We start from the raw sequence: 17,225 nt of genomic DNA, 5'->3' as shown, positions 1-17,225 counted from the left end.
CACATGACCCATCTCAACACTAGGGTCACCTGTCCCATCAAACCCCTAGAATCACCTAACCAATCCAACCCTATCGTCATTAAAGCCAACCAAACAGTGTAAAATCAGGTTTTTAAAAATTAGAGCAAGAAAAAAATATATATACAGTAAACAAAATCACAGGAGGAAAATTCACAGTTAACAAAATATAACTTTATAGTGTTTACATATCAAACAACAGATAAAAAATTAATGTTAAATTAAAGCTATTATTTTTATCTCTAGGCTAGGCTTGTGAAAAAAAAATTATAACAACAGATCTTCAGAACAATGTAGTCTAATCAACATTTTCTTCACCAGCTGTTTTCTATTTATTAAGAATGTTTACAACACATCTAATCTGTATACCTCTACCCTGCAGTCATCAGCCTCAGATAATTTAGTTTTTTCTTTAACGCTGACAATAGTAAGACATGTGACATACAGGACAATTCTTTCTAAGATACAAGTTCATGAATCAAACTTATACAAATACAAACTAAAGTATTTGAGGCATGTTATGTTTCTTTTACAGATAAAACTAAGAGCAAAGTTTTCTTAACAACATATTCCACCCGCTGCTTTAGCACTTTGTCTTGCATGTGCATGTGCGTGTATATATATATATATATATATATATATATATATATATATATATATATATATATATATGTCTAGAGCAGGATGGTTTAAAATGAAACATTACAAAAAAACTTTTAAGTGGAGGTAAGTTTCAATAAATCACATGCTTAATAGTTATTGAAAAGCTCTAACAAAAATATAAGTGAAGAGAGGTTATTTTGAAAAATCCAAATTTTCAAAAAAAAAACTTTTTCTGTTTCCTTGTGTAATATTTTTAAAAATAAAAGTACAACTTATTTTTAAGTACCAACATAATTTTTAACAGAAATTATCAAAATAAAACAACAGCCTATAAAGCTAAATATAAATTAAATTACTTGTCATAAACAGTATAAAAATATAATTCTTTATGCAATAAATAAAATTAGGATCAAAATTGAAAAAAATAAGCAACTTTCTACAAGATTTATTATGTAAATATAACAAACAATTTTAGGTTTAACTTTTACCTCAGCCTTCCCATCCCACCATAGTTCAAGAGGGCAGATGGCACACCCATCAGAGAATCCAACAGTAAGATTATTGAAATAAAATACTTGGACAGAACATGCTTATAACAATTGGAAAAAAGTTTCTAACTTGGGAGGAACCACACAAAATTCGATTGAACAGATTCAATGGGAAATCTAAATTAAAAAATTTGATTGTACACATTTCATTGGGGGCTGGAATGTAGGAAATAGAGATGATCTATTATTTGATGTAAGCTCAAGTTCAATTGGAAAGCTTTAGATTTTTGAAATTGTACAACTAGGATTTGAATTTTATACCAATCAGCTGGGAAAATGAATCCTTTTTTTATAATTTAAATAAACACAACAAAAAATACAACTAGATGGATGTTTTATAGTAAAGAGAAATAAATATATAAATATTGAAAAGAATAATATACCACTTAGGAGATTGTGTCCAAATCACAACAATATTTACACAGCCTCTTAGAACAATTCAAACAATTTTTAATTAGCTTAATTAGGGTCATTTAAATTAGATTATCAAAGGTTACTCATATGTACTTGTAAATTCATTTATTTAATGTTACTAAAATATAAGATATTACTAGCTACTTTGTTTTTAAATGCATGATGACTGTTATAAAAAAAATAACCAATACTGTAGTAGAAGACATTAATAAGGCAGGTTTTATTGTCCACATCTAGAGTAAGTTATGGTTTTTCTATGATTGATAAGTTTTATTGTCCACATCTAGAATAAGTTATTTTTCTATGATTGATAAGTTTTATTGTCCACATCTAGAATAAGTTATGGTTTTTCTATGATTGATAAGTTTTATTGTCCACATCTAGAATAAGTTATTTTTCTATGATTGATAAGTTTTATTGTCCACATCTAGAATAAGTTATGGTTTTTCTATGATTGATAAGTTTTATTGTCTACATCTAGAATAAGTTACGGTTTTTCTATGATTGATAATACAAGTTAACTATACTGATAAAGGGTAGCTTCATACAGCTTAAGTTATCATTTTACTGCTAAATGAAATAAGTATTAAAGGAAAACAAAATAACAAAACTGGCAAAACAAAATTGGTTAAATAATTTAGAATAAGGAAGTACATATTCAAGGATTTCTTTAAAATGAACTGGCACTAGATTATATCTGGAATATTGTGCTACAAAATGAAACGAGAATCGAAATTTGAGCATTATCAAGAGTGAGCTCATGTAAAGATTATGGCTTGGCATTAACGATTTATTGTGAACAGCCAAATCAACCTGTACATTAAACATTCCAAAGTGACTTCTAGCTCTTTTATGTGCAAATGTTTTAAATCTTATTGTTATTAAATTGACGCAATCGTTACACATTAATTTTAATTATGCTACCTCCTCAAAAAAGCATTAGTATAAGTTAAGAAAGAAAAAATATGAAGATTTAAGGATTCAGTTTCCTTCATATTTGGATAATCAAGAAATAACATGATAATTGAAGAAATATTGCATCAAAATTGTAAATTGCAATGCTAGAAAACAGAACAAAAATAATAAGCAAGCTCTGAAAATTATATACATTATAGAAAAACTTCACTTTAATAAATAAGTTATACATTTATTAAAAAGAGTATGGCTAAGAATATTAATCTTTAGTTTTTTTTTACAATTCACATTTCAACTATATTAGTGCCAATGTTACCATAGCTCAATCTCAGGTTAACTCTCACTTAACTAAATTAGAAGAATTCTAATAACAAAACTTCACTTAGGACTTTTATTAGAATATATTTGAACATCAGCTAACCTTAAACAAGATATTTTAATTTAGTTTATCAAAATTAGAAAAAACATCAAGTTTTGTCTCAAAAATATTACACATTTTGTAAAATTGTCCAACAGATTTAAAGAAGTTCTCCAAATAGCAAATGGTAAAGCAATAAAACAATAGCATAACAAACAAAATGCAAAATATAAGCATTGATGGCAAAATATATTGGACCTAACCAAGTACAATGAGCTATAGGTATGTATAAATGAATGTATGGATTAATGAATAGCTATCATAGACATGATTAGAAACAAACTTCAATAAATATTTTAAAAAGTGTGACTCTAAAACAAATTTTTTAAATATTAATTACAATGAGTGATTGTTTAACTTGAATGCAATAATTGAAAGCAATAAAAAAATCAATAGTACTAAAAATGTATTTAACATTTAAAATTTCAGATAATTTTAACAACATGACTTAGTTTTTTTTAAAAGGCAGAGGAGAAATAAAAATTATAATGTTAACAATGCAGAGTTAACAATACAATAAATGGAAAAAGAATAATGTCAGATTAAAACAAGACTTGTATTATTTCTAATGAAACCATTTTTGAAGAGGTCATTTAATTTGAACAACACTATCAACAGGGTGTCTAGCTAAAGTCTATGTACACGTTTCTACACGAGTGAAATCACAGATGGGAGTGACTGCACATCCAACTGGAATTTACAGTCAGATCATATCTTTGTTACATCCATATGCTTGCCTTTTTTGTTCCTTCGTTTACCTTTCCCAAAAGTTGCAACATATGGTGCAGCACCTTTAGCTGAAGCAGCCTCCGCGGGGGGACAGAGCTTTGATTCCTGGGATATCTCAGAACCTGCCGAAGTGGGCAGCAAAGATGATTCTTCAGAGGTGTTGCAAGGTAGGTCCAAATTAGTAACATCGCTTAGACTTTCTTTAGCAGACACTTTCTCCCTGCCGCCAGCCTTGCAGGTCTCTGATACAACAGACAGCAGATCATTGCAGCTGAGGTCTGTGCCAAAGCCACTGTCTGGTAGGCTGTCGCTGGAAGCTGCTTTAGACTTGAACAGTGATGTACTAGAGTCTGACTGCCTGATACATTCTGCTGATCTACATATGCTTGAAGAAACAATTTCCCCGCTCTCAGCTTCAGCTTTTGGTGGATGCTTGGAATGTCCTCTAGGGTTAGTGTTCTTTTGTGATGGAGGGGATAATTTGGGCTGAGCTGAAGTATCTCTGGCTGGTTTGGTTTCATGTTTATCTGGCGACTTTTTTTCATTTTTATTTGCTTGAAGAGTGCAGGATGGGGTAGAATGAGTTTTGGCTGCACTGGATGTGGAGACTGCTCCAGCAGTGTCATTGGGATCAAGAGCTTTCTCAACGTCTTCATTTGGTGCAGGTCTATGAGCTGAAGGGATACTAGAGCTGTCTGGCTCCAAGTCTTTGTACAGAGGGGTGTGGGCATGTGACTCCCCTAGAGCAGTGGTTGTTGTGTCTGGTTCTACGTGGCTCTCCAGTGTGGTGGAGGAGGAGTCTCTAACCTCATTACTCACAGGTGACCCAGAGTCACATGACCTGGAGGTACTGGAGGAGGGAGGGTGAGTGGAGGTTGATGTGGACACAGATGAAACTGATGCAGTTTGTGATGCTGTGGTCTCAAATGATGTCGCTGGTGATGTGGTGACAGCCGGTGACTGAGGGCTTTGAGACAGCGCTGAGCCTGAGGGCGAGGATGACAGGACTGGTGGGGACGTCACAGGCTGGGTCACCGCAGTAGTGGGAGTGGGTGAAGATGACGTAGGCTTGACTGAAGTCCCTGCTGACTGTCTGATGATTAGCTCCGGGCCCCCACCATAGATTCTATGCAGGAACAGCCACATATCCTTGGATAACTGTCCATAATCTGAGGTTTGTCTTAGAGTCGGCTGAGCATTTTTAAAGACAATGATCCTGCTGTTTTCTATTGGGCCAGGCGGTACTGAAATTTATCACAAATTACCACATTAGTTTGCTTTACATGTATTTGTATTTTCAACATGATTTTAACCTGATGCATAGATGTTAGCTTTAATTTAACAAGGCAATACAAAAACTTACAATTAGTTTTTTCTTTTACATAGATGTTAGCTTTTATTTAACAAGGCTGTAAAAAACTTAGTTTTCTCTCTTACATAGATGTTAACTTTCATTTAACAAGGCTATACAAAACTTAGCTTTTCTCTTACATAGATGTTAGATTTCATTAACAAGGCTATACAAAAACTTACAATCAGTTTTTTCTTTAACAAAAGCTTCCCACTCCTTAAACCATGCCATGCTGATAGCATAGACAGTATCTGTGTGCTCCTCTTGGAAATCTTCATTTAACTACAAGAGAAAGTAAAGGTGTTAATTGACAACCAACAACTAGTTTTTAAACTTTATTATGAGTACTACTTAAGTTTTTTGCTATAACTACTAATTACATTGAAAAAATAATAAGAGCACAAATTTTAAAAGCTACTCTGAGTGACTTACTTGAATAAAGGTCTCCTTCTCCATCTTTTGCCTCTGCCTGAGCTTCTCTTGTTCACTGTGACAAATTTTACAGGTGTACAGGTGATTGCACACTGGGCCACCCCCAAACCTGAACAGAGAAATAAATGCTCTTTATATCATGGAATAACATGCACAAAATAAAATACAATAATAAACAAAAATGTCACACAACACTTATCTTCCTGATCAAAGGTAAAACTTATTTCAGCAGGAAATTAAATGTGGGGTATAGATTTGATTAATCTTAGCGATGTATGAGATCATTTTAGTGTTGTTTACTGAGAGGCAAATGGCTACCTGTTGTAGAGTAGCTCCCAGGTTGACTGTGGGACTTCCTCTGTCAAGTCATAAATCAGGCTGACTTTTCCTGGGGGGACTCCTGCACACCACAGAATTAGGTACAGTTAATAAAACCTAGTTTCAGCGTATATCATACCAATCTTTAAATTATTGAAGAAAGTCTTGAGCTAATATTGTCAAGTATCTTATGGCACAAGTTCTGCTACAATCACAATTTGTTTAAATTATTAATCTCAATTGAACCTACTTGGAGCATGCAGACATAAAACAGGGTATATATTACCTCCATGTTTACACAAGAAATCTTTGTTGGTGATGGGTCCAGGTTCAGCAAAAGTGTTAAACCGGCTCATCCATTGTTTACTGATGTAGAACCGGAGAATACTTGTCTGAAACAATAAAGTTGCAGCACAATTCAAAAAACACTGGATTTTCTTTAAAAGTTAAATTATTGAGTGCTCTAAGGTCAATAGTTACCTCATTGTGCTCCATATCCATAACCTTTTGGCGTACGTTCTCAATAGCTTTATTGCTTTTCCTTTTACAAAATATCGATAAAGGTTTTAGTACATATAAGTTTAATTTTGTTTAATTATATTCACATTATAGATATATATTAAGTGGCTTTAGATTAAACAAGGTATTAATCCCATTTTATATGTACATATTAAAGGCTTTGGTTCATATAATGTGATATTAATGGACATTATACAGATTAGTGTTTTAGTTACTTTAAGTTTGATTTTGTTTTTTTACAAAACTTTTAACAAATTTTAAGTGTGTAAAATATTTAATACTTTATCAGATAAAATGATTGCCGATAGCCAACTGACCTGTAGAACAACACATAGGCCTCACAATTCTGGACCTGACTGATGTCAACTTCTGTGACGTACTGGTCATCAAACTCGTACCACTGCTCATTCAGGTGGTTCAGACAGTAGGCTGTGTAGTGGCCACCTGGAGGTCAATAAAATAACTATTACATCTTGGTGTCTTGTCATCTCACCTCATCCAGGCAAGATAGATAAAAAAAACTATATCTAAAAAAAAGCTTCTATTCCAATTAAAGAAAGTATGTTATACACAAACTGTTTACATATTATTTCCAATCATTTAAAAAAATATACTCTTAATATAATTTGTTTCAAAGTAGGTAAATTATTTTACCCCTTAAGATTAGTTTAAATAACTGAGTGTAAATAATTTTAAGAAGTATAGCACACACCTCCTGCAGTTCCATGGTGGCAAATGATAGCAACAAGATCATACAAAGTTACCTCGTCTTTACAGGCTGTTGGGAAGGTTAAAAGATTGAGTTAATTGCTTTGTGGAGTGTAATCAATGTGGAAAGAATAAAAAATACAATCCAACAAAGGTTAGTATGAAAAAAAATAAACAGAGGGCAAAACAAAAAAATACACATGCCAATCAAACACTAAAAAAAAATAAAAAAAAAACGGAAAGGACAAAAATAAAACAATTCCATTCTATACAAAGAATAGTAGTAAAACTACCTTTGTGGAACTTTGATTCACTGATGTTTCCTAGGAAAGAAAAATGGTGATTCAACAAACTCCATTTTTTAAAACTAAAGAATTAAAATGAATGCAGAATTGACTGACTACAACAAGCATTGTACACAACATAAGGCAAGTGGGGGGCAACCAAACACACAGTGACAAAACTCAGGGTTAGTTGTATACATGGAAATAACATTCACAAAAAGATGAAAAAGAAACTCCTTAAAGAAATATTTCAATTTTTTTAAATATTTTTTTTATTTGTTTAAATATATAATTTAGCTGTTATTTTATGTTTATAAATTATATTTTATATCACAATGAAACATTGAATGAGCCTATATGTAATTTTGATAAGCGCAAATTAGATACCATAATTTCAATAATTAAAAATAAATATTAATTTGCATCCTAAAAATGTATTTACACAACTATAATTCGTTTGTATCTTTAATTCAACAATAATATGCTTAGCAGTTAAAAACAAACCTCTGTAAAGATAGGGCTCCATATCCAAGCCTTCTAAAGGAAATGAGATATAAGTGCTGATCTTAGATGAATAAAACTCATGTCTGAAACGCTTCAGATGAATGGATAGAATCTACAAAACAAACAATAAAAAAACAGGTGAGGACGATGAAAAAATGACTTTAAAATGTCAGATGAATGGATAAAGAAAAAAAAATCTTTGGTATTAAAAAAACATACCTCTGGCAACTGGAGTACTTTCGAGTATTTCAATCCATTTCGCAACCTGTATGTACAGTATTCACATTAAGAAAACTAATAGATAGGTGTAATGCCAAGGTTAATAACTAACTTAAAAAATCTAAATTTAATACATTAAGTAAAAAAAAAAATCTAAGATGACATGCCACCTACTTTTTACATTTTTCACAGCTGTACATGTTGTCTCCCTTGAGTTCATCAGCGGAGAAAAAGGCCAACAAACAATCTTGCAGTGTGATGGTAGGGCCAATAAACCAACTGTTAGTGGTGAAAAACAAACACTTTCTGTCATTTAACACATTTTAAACTCCTCTAGCAGAAGAGGATACACTTCCTTAAGTACTATGAAAGTGAGAGTATAAAGAACCTTTTCATCCATGTATACATCCAGGCCAGCCAGCCTTGATGCACCTCTCCACATGTTCCTCCTTTAGGTGGTACCACACCCCCTGCTGGGTAACCAGAGTGAAGCATATGGAGGTGATCCTTGCTAGGGATAGGGAGGCTTAGATCTTGAAATGTCTCTTTGGTCGTGGACACCTAAGGTAAACAAAAGTGACTTCTTGTTTAAGTTTCTCGGCTAGCATCAAATTAAGCAGAAATAGAAATTAAAATCACTTTTCAAATGGAGCATCATAAAAAGTTCTTTAAGCTATTGAAACATTTTTAAAAAAATGTTTCATACCTTACAATAATAATGAGATAAATTTTAATTTCCTCTTTCAAAATAATTATAACAAGCTACAATAACTACTCAAACATAACTAAGTTTTATTATTTTAAATTATAAACTATATTCAATAATACTTTGTAAGAAATAAGATCATGTAATACAGTTCTAAATATATTTAGGGAAAAAACATTTGAGCTTACTGTGTTACAATTGAGGCACCGGACAGAACTAAGAATTTTGCCATCAAATGTTTGAGAGATTATGCTTTCAAATCTTGTATTTTTCACTTTACCTGAAACAGATCAAATGTTACCATGACAACTAGCACACTTTGGTGAGTTAATTACAAATAATTTTTGGAACAACTCCTGGGAAAAAATTGAGACTTACGGGGTTTTGATGGGGAAGAAAGAGGCTGAGTTTGTTGTGGCTGAGGCGAGGTTGGAGATTCAACATCTTTAACTGGTACTGACAGATAGGATGTGCTCCCTTGTTCACGTGAATCACCTCCTTCCATTACAGGTCTGTTGCGTGAATGGCGCCGACCATGGGTGTCAGATTCACTTTTCTTTTCTAATAAATTTGCTGTTTCTTTCATTTCCTTTGTATTGGCAACCTGATAATGGAATTTTTCATTAAAAACACAACTATAGGATCAAATATAAAATTCAATTGCTATTTAAACTACTTTATGGAAAAAAGATAACCAAAATAATATATGGGAGCTTGATAGAAAAAGTTATTAGTATGGAGAAATAATAAGCATGAAAAAATTGGACTGAGAAAACATTGTAAAATGATGTCCGCTTATTATTTCCCTTAGTTTTTTTTTTCTGGCTTAGTCAAATGTAACCAGTTACAAAAAAAAATAGTTCCAGCATGTGCAAATAAAGTGTATGATACTACAAAACCAAGAGGATATCTTACACAATCTGTGCCATCCTGAACCTGGGAGGTAGCAGCACTAGACTTTCTTGCCCTCTCAACTTTCTTTGGCCTAGAGCCGTCATTGGTGTCACTGTTGTTCTCATCACTAGAGCCAGCATCCCGTCCACCGTTTGAACTTCTTTCACTGCTTAGGCCAGAGTCACATGTCTCATAGTCCAGCTCTGATTGGCTACTAATGGAATCAAAGGAGGGCCTTCTGTTGATACCTTCACCTGACAATACCTACAATAAATAGGAGAAATGTTCAAAGAATCTTTAACATAATTTGTTAAGGCAATACTGCAATATAGCTCTGAGACCTAGTGTGTTACCAAGTCCAATACAGGCTACAGTCGTATACAAACATGTTTACGACAAATCCTTAAGATGCCCAGACAAGATGTCTAAAGATTGACAGGGACATTAAAGCCTGCAAATAGGGGTTTATCTGCAAGCCCTGAGAAGGGAAGAGGCAAGGCAAGTGTTCGTCTGGAATCCCCAGGGGGAAAAGTAGACAGGCCAGAGCAATCCTGAAGGAGAGCCAAGTAGGTGGAGAGCTGTGGCTGAAGCCCTTCCTTACTCCCCTGGAATAAGATCACTGAATTATAGCTGTTAATCAGATTTTCTAAATACACCACATATATTGTACAAAATTTTGAGTTGTGGTTGAAAAATGTGTTGTGCTTGGCTGCACATGAAGCAAAATAGTTTTATACCACAACAGTAATGGGTTGACTAGAAATGGAAGTATTTAGCATTTTATTTAATATTAATTTTACTGTGATTTCACGTGGCTTTAGTGTAAAAAAAAATGCATAAAAACGTTTTAATAACAAACTTGAATGTAGTAATGCCTAAAAAGGAGAAAATAAATGATTTTCTTTAAATATATTATAATACTCTACTATTTAAATAACTATAAAGAAAAGCGTGGGCCGCTATAATATGTATTGGATACTTTTACTAAAAAAATTTCAGTACTTAACAATTTTTAATGTAATAGGGTTGCATGACTAAAAACTATTGCGCACATAATGAACATGATAATGCGCATATAATAGTGTGGAATAGTTAGATAATACTACCTACTAATTTAATAAAATAGTTAATTCATAAAAAATTAATTTAGTCATCGAATTAAGTCAAATTTATTGTCATATTGCATTGACATCGGGTCTTGACCCACATACCCAATTTCAGAGAAATTGATCAGTTAGTATTGCCTGAAATTTTGCTCTCCTGTTTATATAAATAAAAGCTAGTAAAAATCAGCGGAGATCAGCACAAAACTCACTTTCTGTTCATTTGACGCACTACCAGCACTAGTAGCATTATTGGAACCATCATCATCTCTCCCACCCCCACCAGCATCTTCATCTTCACTTTCACTATCATCAGAGTAGGGAACCTTCAACTCTTCATGCAGCTGATCCATTAAGCAACGCAGAAATTCTTGAGCATCCTACAAAAAATACAACAAACATTACTACACAGGCACTATACATAAAGTAACTACGGGAACATGAAAATCTAGCTCTAAAAATGTTAAGCTGGTAAATATTTTAAAATAAATAGTATTATTACTCTAACTGCAAAATGTGTTTTTAAAAATAGCAACCTGAAGGATTTTAACAAAATTAAATAAATAGTAAAATCTGAAAGTATTTTTATGAACCTGTTGGGTGTAGCCTCTAAACATTGGATGCACAGCTTTTATTCCTGTCACTACTCCACTGGGTACGACATAGCTTGGTCTGATTGTGGAACATTGAACGATATAAATAACAAGGAAACTAATACAATTTTTTTAAGGTGAACTAAACAATAATCACTAATATCATTAGAAAACCATTTAAAGAATCTTATTTGCTAAGACCAAAATTACTGAAGAAAACGTGCTGCCGTAAATCTGTTAACAGAATATGCTTATAATGTCCAGTTTGGTTATCAACGAATAGACAGCAGTAACTTAAAAACATGGATTGTTCTGAATGTTTGTTATGTGCTTTTTGTACTTGAACAGATTATAAAAGCTTAAAAAAATGTATTAGAAAAAAATATTCTTGTTACCTTTTCTTGTGCCAAAGTTCTGTTATTAGTTTTAAGTAACTGCGAGAAAGCATGGGAGTCTTGTCAGGCAAGATAAGTTGTGGACAATCTAAGAAGTACCTGGTAAGTGGAGGACTGGAGAAAAATACCAAGTTACAAATTAGAAATGTATCTCATTATTTTGTGATTGGACTATAATAAAAACTAAAATCTTTTGGTAATCATTACCAGTTAGAGAGACTCTGTAAGGCTGAATTCAGGTAGCATGTGTTGCCTAGATTTTGTAGGCCTGTCAAACCTAAACAATCATTTTAAGAAGGTATTTAAACATTAGACTTTTTAAGTCTTTTTACTAATTCAAATCAGTACAAATAAGTATATGCTAGTTAAACATTTAAAAGTCAAGTATATGAGTTTGTGAGAAAGGTAATATGTAATTTCTAAAATACTTTTGTAGTATATGAAATAAATGTAATGTGATTTCAAGCTTTTCTAAGAACATCAAAAGGAACTGTTTACAGTTAAAAGAATGTCAGAAAAATCCATACAAATTTAATAAAATGAAAGCTCAAAATTTTTAAACTGTAAACAGTGTTATTGAAAATACAAGATAATGGTAAAAAAATTAATGAGTTCTAACCTCTTGGTCTAACATTTTCATTTTCATAATCAGAGTCCGAATCTTCTCCAGACGCACTCCGCTGAGGTGTGCTACAAGTTGAACCTTCTGCGTTTGACATTTTTCTAAAAGCAAATAGACATTTAATTTGATTTTGTATGACAGAAAATATTTGTGTTAATTCTACCTATGTGGCAGCTCAATACCATGCTTAGATTTAATTTCTCCCACCATATGCACTAAAAACAAAATAAAAACATCCCAGCTCTACTTGGTTCAGAATCTAACACCTTCTTGGTTCTGTCTACACTTGAAAAAAACAAAAACCAAAATACAGCAGCATATAAATGCAATCAAACTTTCTGTTAAAATTTCTAAAAATATGTATGCCTAGAAATAAATCTAAATATGGACAGCCCTTGACCAAAATGGCTTACATGACTTAATTAAGCACTTCCATAATTTTCGTTGTTAGTCATTCATGTTGCTAAAGATACATTTTTTAAACACATTGATTCAACTTGACCTGCGGCGGGTATATTTTTAAGATTTTGTTTTCTAGTAGATGTCTTAGTAATTTACTCTTCTGTAACACATAACATGGTTATCAGTCAAGGGGGATAATTTATAATTTACTTGGTTGCAGCCCCATGTGGGACCGCAACTGTAGATGTATTTTTTATGCTCTTATGTGAGCGATGTTCCCAGTGTTCCCATGCCATGTGACCTCTAGTTGTATCTGTGTCAGCAGCAAAAACCCCAGGCTGCTAATGAAACAAATGGTGCAGTTGCTTTGGTTAACTTGGTCATGTAGACCTATTAATGAAGGTATTGTACATTATATTTTATATTACTGTTTATCATATTAGTGCTGCATGTTGCAGACTAAGTAGGGGAAGTATCTTATTTAGATTACTTGTTTATATTATTCCTACTAGTGCTGCATGTTGCGGACTAGTTAGGGTAAGTATTTGTAATTGTAATACTTGTTGGCATCATTGTATACTCTGGCCGTAGCCTACACTTTGTAGTGTAATTCAGCGATATAACCTATTGTTGTTTACATTTGTTTTAGGGCTATATACCGTTTATGGCTTTGATGTTCATGAATTAGCTGTATACGGATTTGCAATAGAGCCATGAATTAGCTGTATACGGATTTGCAATCGAGCCAAGACAATAACAACAACAAAAGCGTCATTTCGTTGTGTTATCTCTCAGGGTCGGCCCTTCTTAACACTACACCTCAGTGAGTGATATCATCCCCATTGAGGCAGTGTTACACTTCTTTCGTGTTCACATGCAATTGATTTTTGCTGGACAAGAACATTTTTTTTTATTGAATTTAAACAGAAAAAACTCAATTTTCTTTGACAAAGATTGGACAAAGCAGCCATTTTGATATGGTCCTGCATAAAAATAATTAAGATTTAGTGAGATTAGCAAATTTTTCATCTCAGTGAGGGCCTCAATTCCAGCCACAACCAATACCACTCAACAATCCCTAGCCTGCTGCCATTACAGACTTTACAATATTTGTTTTAATGAAAATGAATTTCATTTGCAATAAATTGAATTTTGTAAAACGGAACAGGATCAACTCTGTTAAGTGGACCCTAAATTTTGTTTTTATTAACTTAGGCTAATTGATATAGTTTAAACGTTGCAAAAAAATTGGTAAAATTAGGAAGAAAAATAACTTTACAAAATCTTAATTTAAAATCAATATGTTGAGTGAGAACAATATGAATGGACAAGGCCGACTGAGGAGAAGCCAACAAAAGAAAGGCCTACAGCAAAAATTCATGCAAAACACAATTATGTGCCTATATTTTGTTTTATAATAAATTTTTACAGCGTATTCAACTAAATATGTAACAAACGTGGAGATTGCTGTGCAAAATATTATATAGTATTTTTACATAGGCCTATTTTTTATGATTATGCTACCAAAAAAAAAACCACCCACATTAGGGGTCATCCATTTATGACGTCCACACGTGGGGGGGGGGGGGTGTTTCCAAAAAAATTGACTATTGCGGACGCGTATGGACTTATATAAGGAAAATAAGTGGATTTTTGTGGACAGGGGGAGGGGGTCCAAAATCCAAAAAAATTGTGAATGTCATAAATGGATGACCCCTTATTAATAAATAGATAGGCCTACACAAAATGTTACAATTCTCTACAATTTAAGCCTACTCAAAATATTATAATTCTCTACAATTAGGCTAAATCAAAATATTTCTTAGAAGATTTGGTAATCTATCACTTTAGGTACGTAAAATCGGCCAAGGCTAGTAATGTGAAAGAAGGTGCCTCATTATATTTTAGTAATTATTTCACATTTTAAGGAAGATTTATGTTTTGAAAGTTACAAAAATGTTTCAAAGTTTCATTCATCTAGACCTACCTGTTTATATAAACAATGGACACCAGCGAGAAAAGTCTCAAAGGTATTTGAGAGGTCCATAAATTAATTTAAAAATCATGCACGGCGTAGTTACAATTAATATGGTTACAAAATCCTGCCTATCTGGTTTTTTTCTGACTTTACTAAAGATTGGGTGTATTTGATGTTTTTAATATTTTCAGTAACTAAATAAAAATTTTAAAAAAAAAGCAAAAACAATTTGGTTTTCACATGTAATGGCGACATAAACAATGGCATCCTGCTATTGGATAGGCCGCCATAAATTTTATTGTACACATTGTAAGCTAAAAAAGAAAACTAGGTCATGGGTTTAAATTTGCATTGTTATTTAAAAACTTGATCTGCAAAGTTTTGTAAACATATAGTTATCAATCACTAAGTTACTGTACAGCCAATCAATATGTCTTACGAAAGTCACTGAAACATCAGGTTATAACTTAGGCTTGATGAAAATAAATAGAAATGTAGCCTTAAACTCAACAAATTATTTTCAAGTTCTCTGGATTTGCAACTTTTATAGCATTTATTCTAAAAATATAAAATTTCTAAATTAATTTTAGGCTTAAGTTTTTATTTTTTATTTTCTTTTACGGTCTAAATCTAAAAAGCATGTTTTTATTCCATGTCAACAACATTATGGAAGGAATCTCGTCAACTTGCTGGTGTCCATTGCATTAGGCCTAAAACTTTTCAGTAATAAATAAAGACTACCGATGTTTCCATCAGATGCAGCAAAGCTCGTTTACTTCAGCAGCCATCCTGTTTAAGTTTTTTTTGTAAACTTATAGCGGGAAAATCAGGGGAAGACATTCTATTTTACAAACAGCTGCAGTTTATATAGCAAATATTGATCGCAAACACTGCTGTTCAAAGTTGATTTCTGACCTATATTGATATATTTAGCCATTGGTTTTGGTTTATTATTCAATTATCTATAATATTTGACAATATATCACAATATACTTCTATTAAAGCCTTAACAGTGAGGCAACTTTGTCGCACATTACTAGACTCTGACGATTTTACGTACCTAAAACAATAGATTACTGAAGATTTCTGTGACTTTATTTCCAATAAAATTTTTGCTTAGTGACTTTTCTGTGACTCCTAGATCTAGCAAAAACTGACTTTTTTTATTTTTTTTCCTGTGACTTTTTTTTAAGATGTAGGGCCTACTAATAAAATATTAACTATCCAGATAAATCAAATTTACTACCACGGAGTGGTCTAGCGGTAGATAGCTGGACTGCTAACCCGTAAGTCTCGAGTTCGAATCCGGGTTCAAGTCAGTAGACCGTCCCTGAGTCCACCCAACTCTGATGGGTACCTAACTCACGTTAGGGAAAGTAAAGGCGGCTGGGCATAGTCACTGATAGTGCTGACCACACTATCTCGTCATACTCGTCATAGATCTATATGCTGAGGTCACAGAAACAAGTGAAGGTAATCTATCGTTTTGGGTACGTAAAATCGCCCGCGGCTATTAATGTACGAAAACGTTACCTCATTGTCAAGGCTTTAATAAGAGTTTATTGTCATATATTTGTGTCAAATATTATAGATAAATGAATAATAAACCTAAATCAATGGCTAAATATATCGATAGGCCTATAGGCCAGAAATTAACTTTAAACAGCAGTGTCTGAGAGCAAGATTTGCTATATATTCTATATAAACAGCAGCCATTTGTAAAATAGAGTGGCTTCCCCCTGAATCTGCGCTATAAGCTTATAAAAATAAAACTTAAACAAGATGGCTGCTATAGTAAATGAGCATGGATGCATCTGTAGGAAACATCGCTAGTCTTCATTTATTACGGAAAAGTTTTAATTCAATTGTTTAAAAACGGGTAGGCCTACATAAATGAAACAAGGAAACATTTTTGTATTTTAAAAAACATAAATCCTCCTCAAAATGTGAAATAATTATTAAAATTTAAGGAGTCACCTGTTTTTCACATTACTAGTCGCGGGCGATTTTACGTACCCAAAACGATAGATTACCCGGGCCAAGTGAACTCTACTTCGCTTGCCCCATAGACCGCCAGGTTTGAAAGGGAAAATTTACAATTTTACATCCCTATACTTGATTATAGATCTATGAATCAGAATTCTTAAAAACATACAAGTTACAAGTAGGGTAGGGCCTAATCATAGCTTCAAAATCAAATGCTTGACTTGCAAATTTGAAAATGCGAACACCACTACGTCCAGTGGCACTGCTGGGGGAGTGAAAATGAAAGACGTTTCATGACCGTAAAAGATTATTTCTATAAACGATAAACCAAACCTAGCATAAAGAAAAGAAAAATAACAACATACGGTTATTAAAATAACAGAATTTGAGACTGTTCAAAGCGCATATCACAAGAACATTTTTTTTACTTCTTATTTTAGACTAACTGCACTTTCTGTTATTTTTCTACTTCCGTTCTATCCCGACAGATGACAGAGTCGCAGCAAATGGCTGTTGTTCCGATTTTAATTTTAGTACACCTATCAGATCTTTTTTCAAATCGTCTA

At 32.8% G+C, this 17,225-nt stretch overlaps 1 protein-coding gene across 2 annotated transcripts; it reads right to left on the bottom strand.

Annotated features, from left to right (window-relative positions):
- Nucleotides 1–676: 676 nt before the first annotated feature.
- On the bottom strand, nucleotides 677–17,127 carry LOC131955764 (ubiquitin carboxyl-terminal hydrolase 20). 2 transcript variants are annotated; one of them, XM_059320009.1, is made up of 22 exons: nucleotides 17,025–17,127; nucleotides 12,291–12,394; nucleotides 11,879–11,948; nucleotides 11,672–11,785; nucleotides 11,277–11,355; nucleotides 10,896–11,063; nucleotides 9,602–9,844; nucleotides 9,065–9,290; nucleotides 8,875–8,966; nucleotides 8,369–8,541; nucleotides 8,155–8,259; nucleotides 7,981–8,026; nucleotides 7,762–7,873; nucleotides 7,267–7,296; nucleotides 6,978–7,043; nucleotides 6,583–6,709; nucleotides 6,227–6,287; nucleotides 6,033–6,138; nucleotides 5,747–5,828; nucleotides 5,429–5,537; nucleotides 5,179–5,278; nucleotides 677–4,889 (listed from the first exon to the last, which is right to left on the bottom strand). In XM_059320009.1, exons 2-22 carry the CDS (start codon nucleotides 12,388–12,390, stop codon nucleotides 3,625–3,627), a joined length of 3,474 nt encoding a protein of 1,157 aa, XP_059175992.1. In that variant the 5' UTR covers nucleotides 12,391–12,394; nucleotides 17,025–17,127; the 3' UTR covers nucleotides 677–3,624. The 2 variants fall into 2 exon arrangements, with proteins under 2 accessions (XP_059175992.1, XP_059175994.1); XM_059320011.1 differs by having other exon boundaries at nucleotides 17,088–17,127.
- Nucleotides 17,128–17,225: the final 98 nt, after the last annotated feature.

The sequence above is a fragment of the Physella acuta genome, unplaced genomic scaffold (assembly GCF_028476545.2).
Source record: "Physella acuta isolate Inbredline_101_S28 unplaced genomic scaffold, ASM2847654v3 ptg001100l, whole genome shotgun sequence".
In the NCBI taxonomy this organism is placed as follows: domain Eukaryota; kingdom Metazoa; phylum Mollusca; class Gastropoda; family Physidae; genus Physella; species Physella acuta.
The sequence above is the reverse complement of the archived record's forward strand: the minus strand, read 5'-3'. Positions and strand labels throughout refer to the sequence as shown.

Excerpts from the sequence above, each read along its gene's own strand:
- LOC131955764 (XM_059320009.1), bottom strand. The coding sequence starts at position 12,390 with ATGTCAAACGCAGAAGGTTCAACTTGTAGCACACCTCAGCGGAGTGCG. Across the intron at positions 9,845-10,895 it reads GTGCGTCAAATGAACAGAAA|GTATTGTCAGGTGAAGGTAT; the intron begins GTGAGTTTTGTG and ends TATTTATTGTAG. Across the intron at positions 5,829-6,032 it reads TTTCTTGTGTAAACATGGAG|GAGTCCCCCCAGGAAAAGTC; the intron begins GTAATATATACC and ends TGTGGTGTGCAG.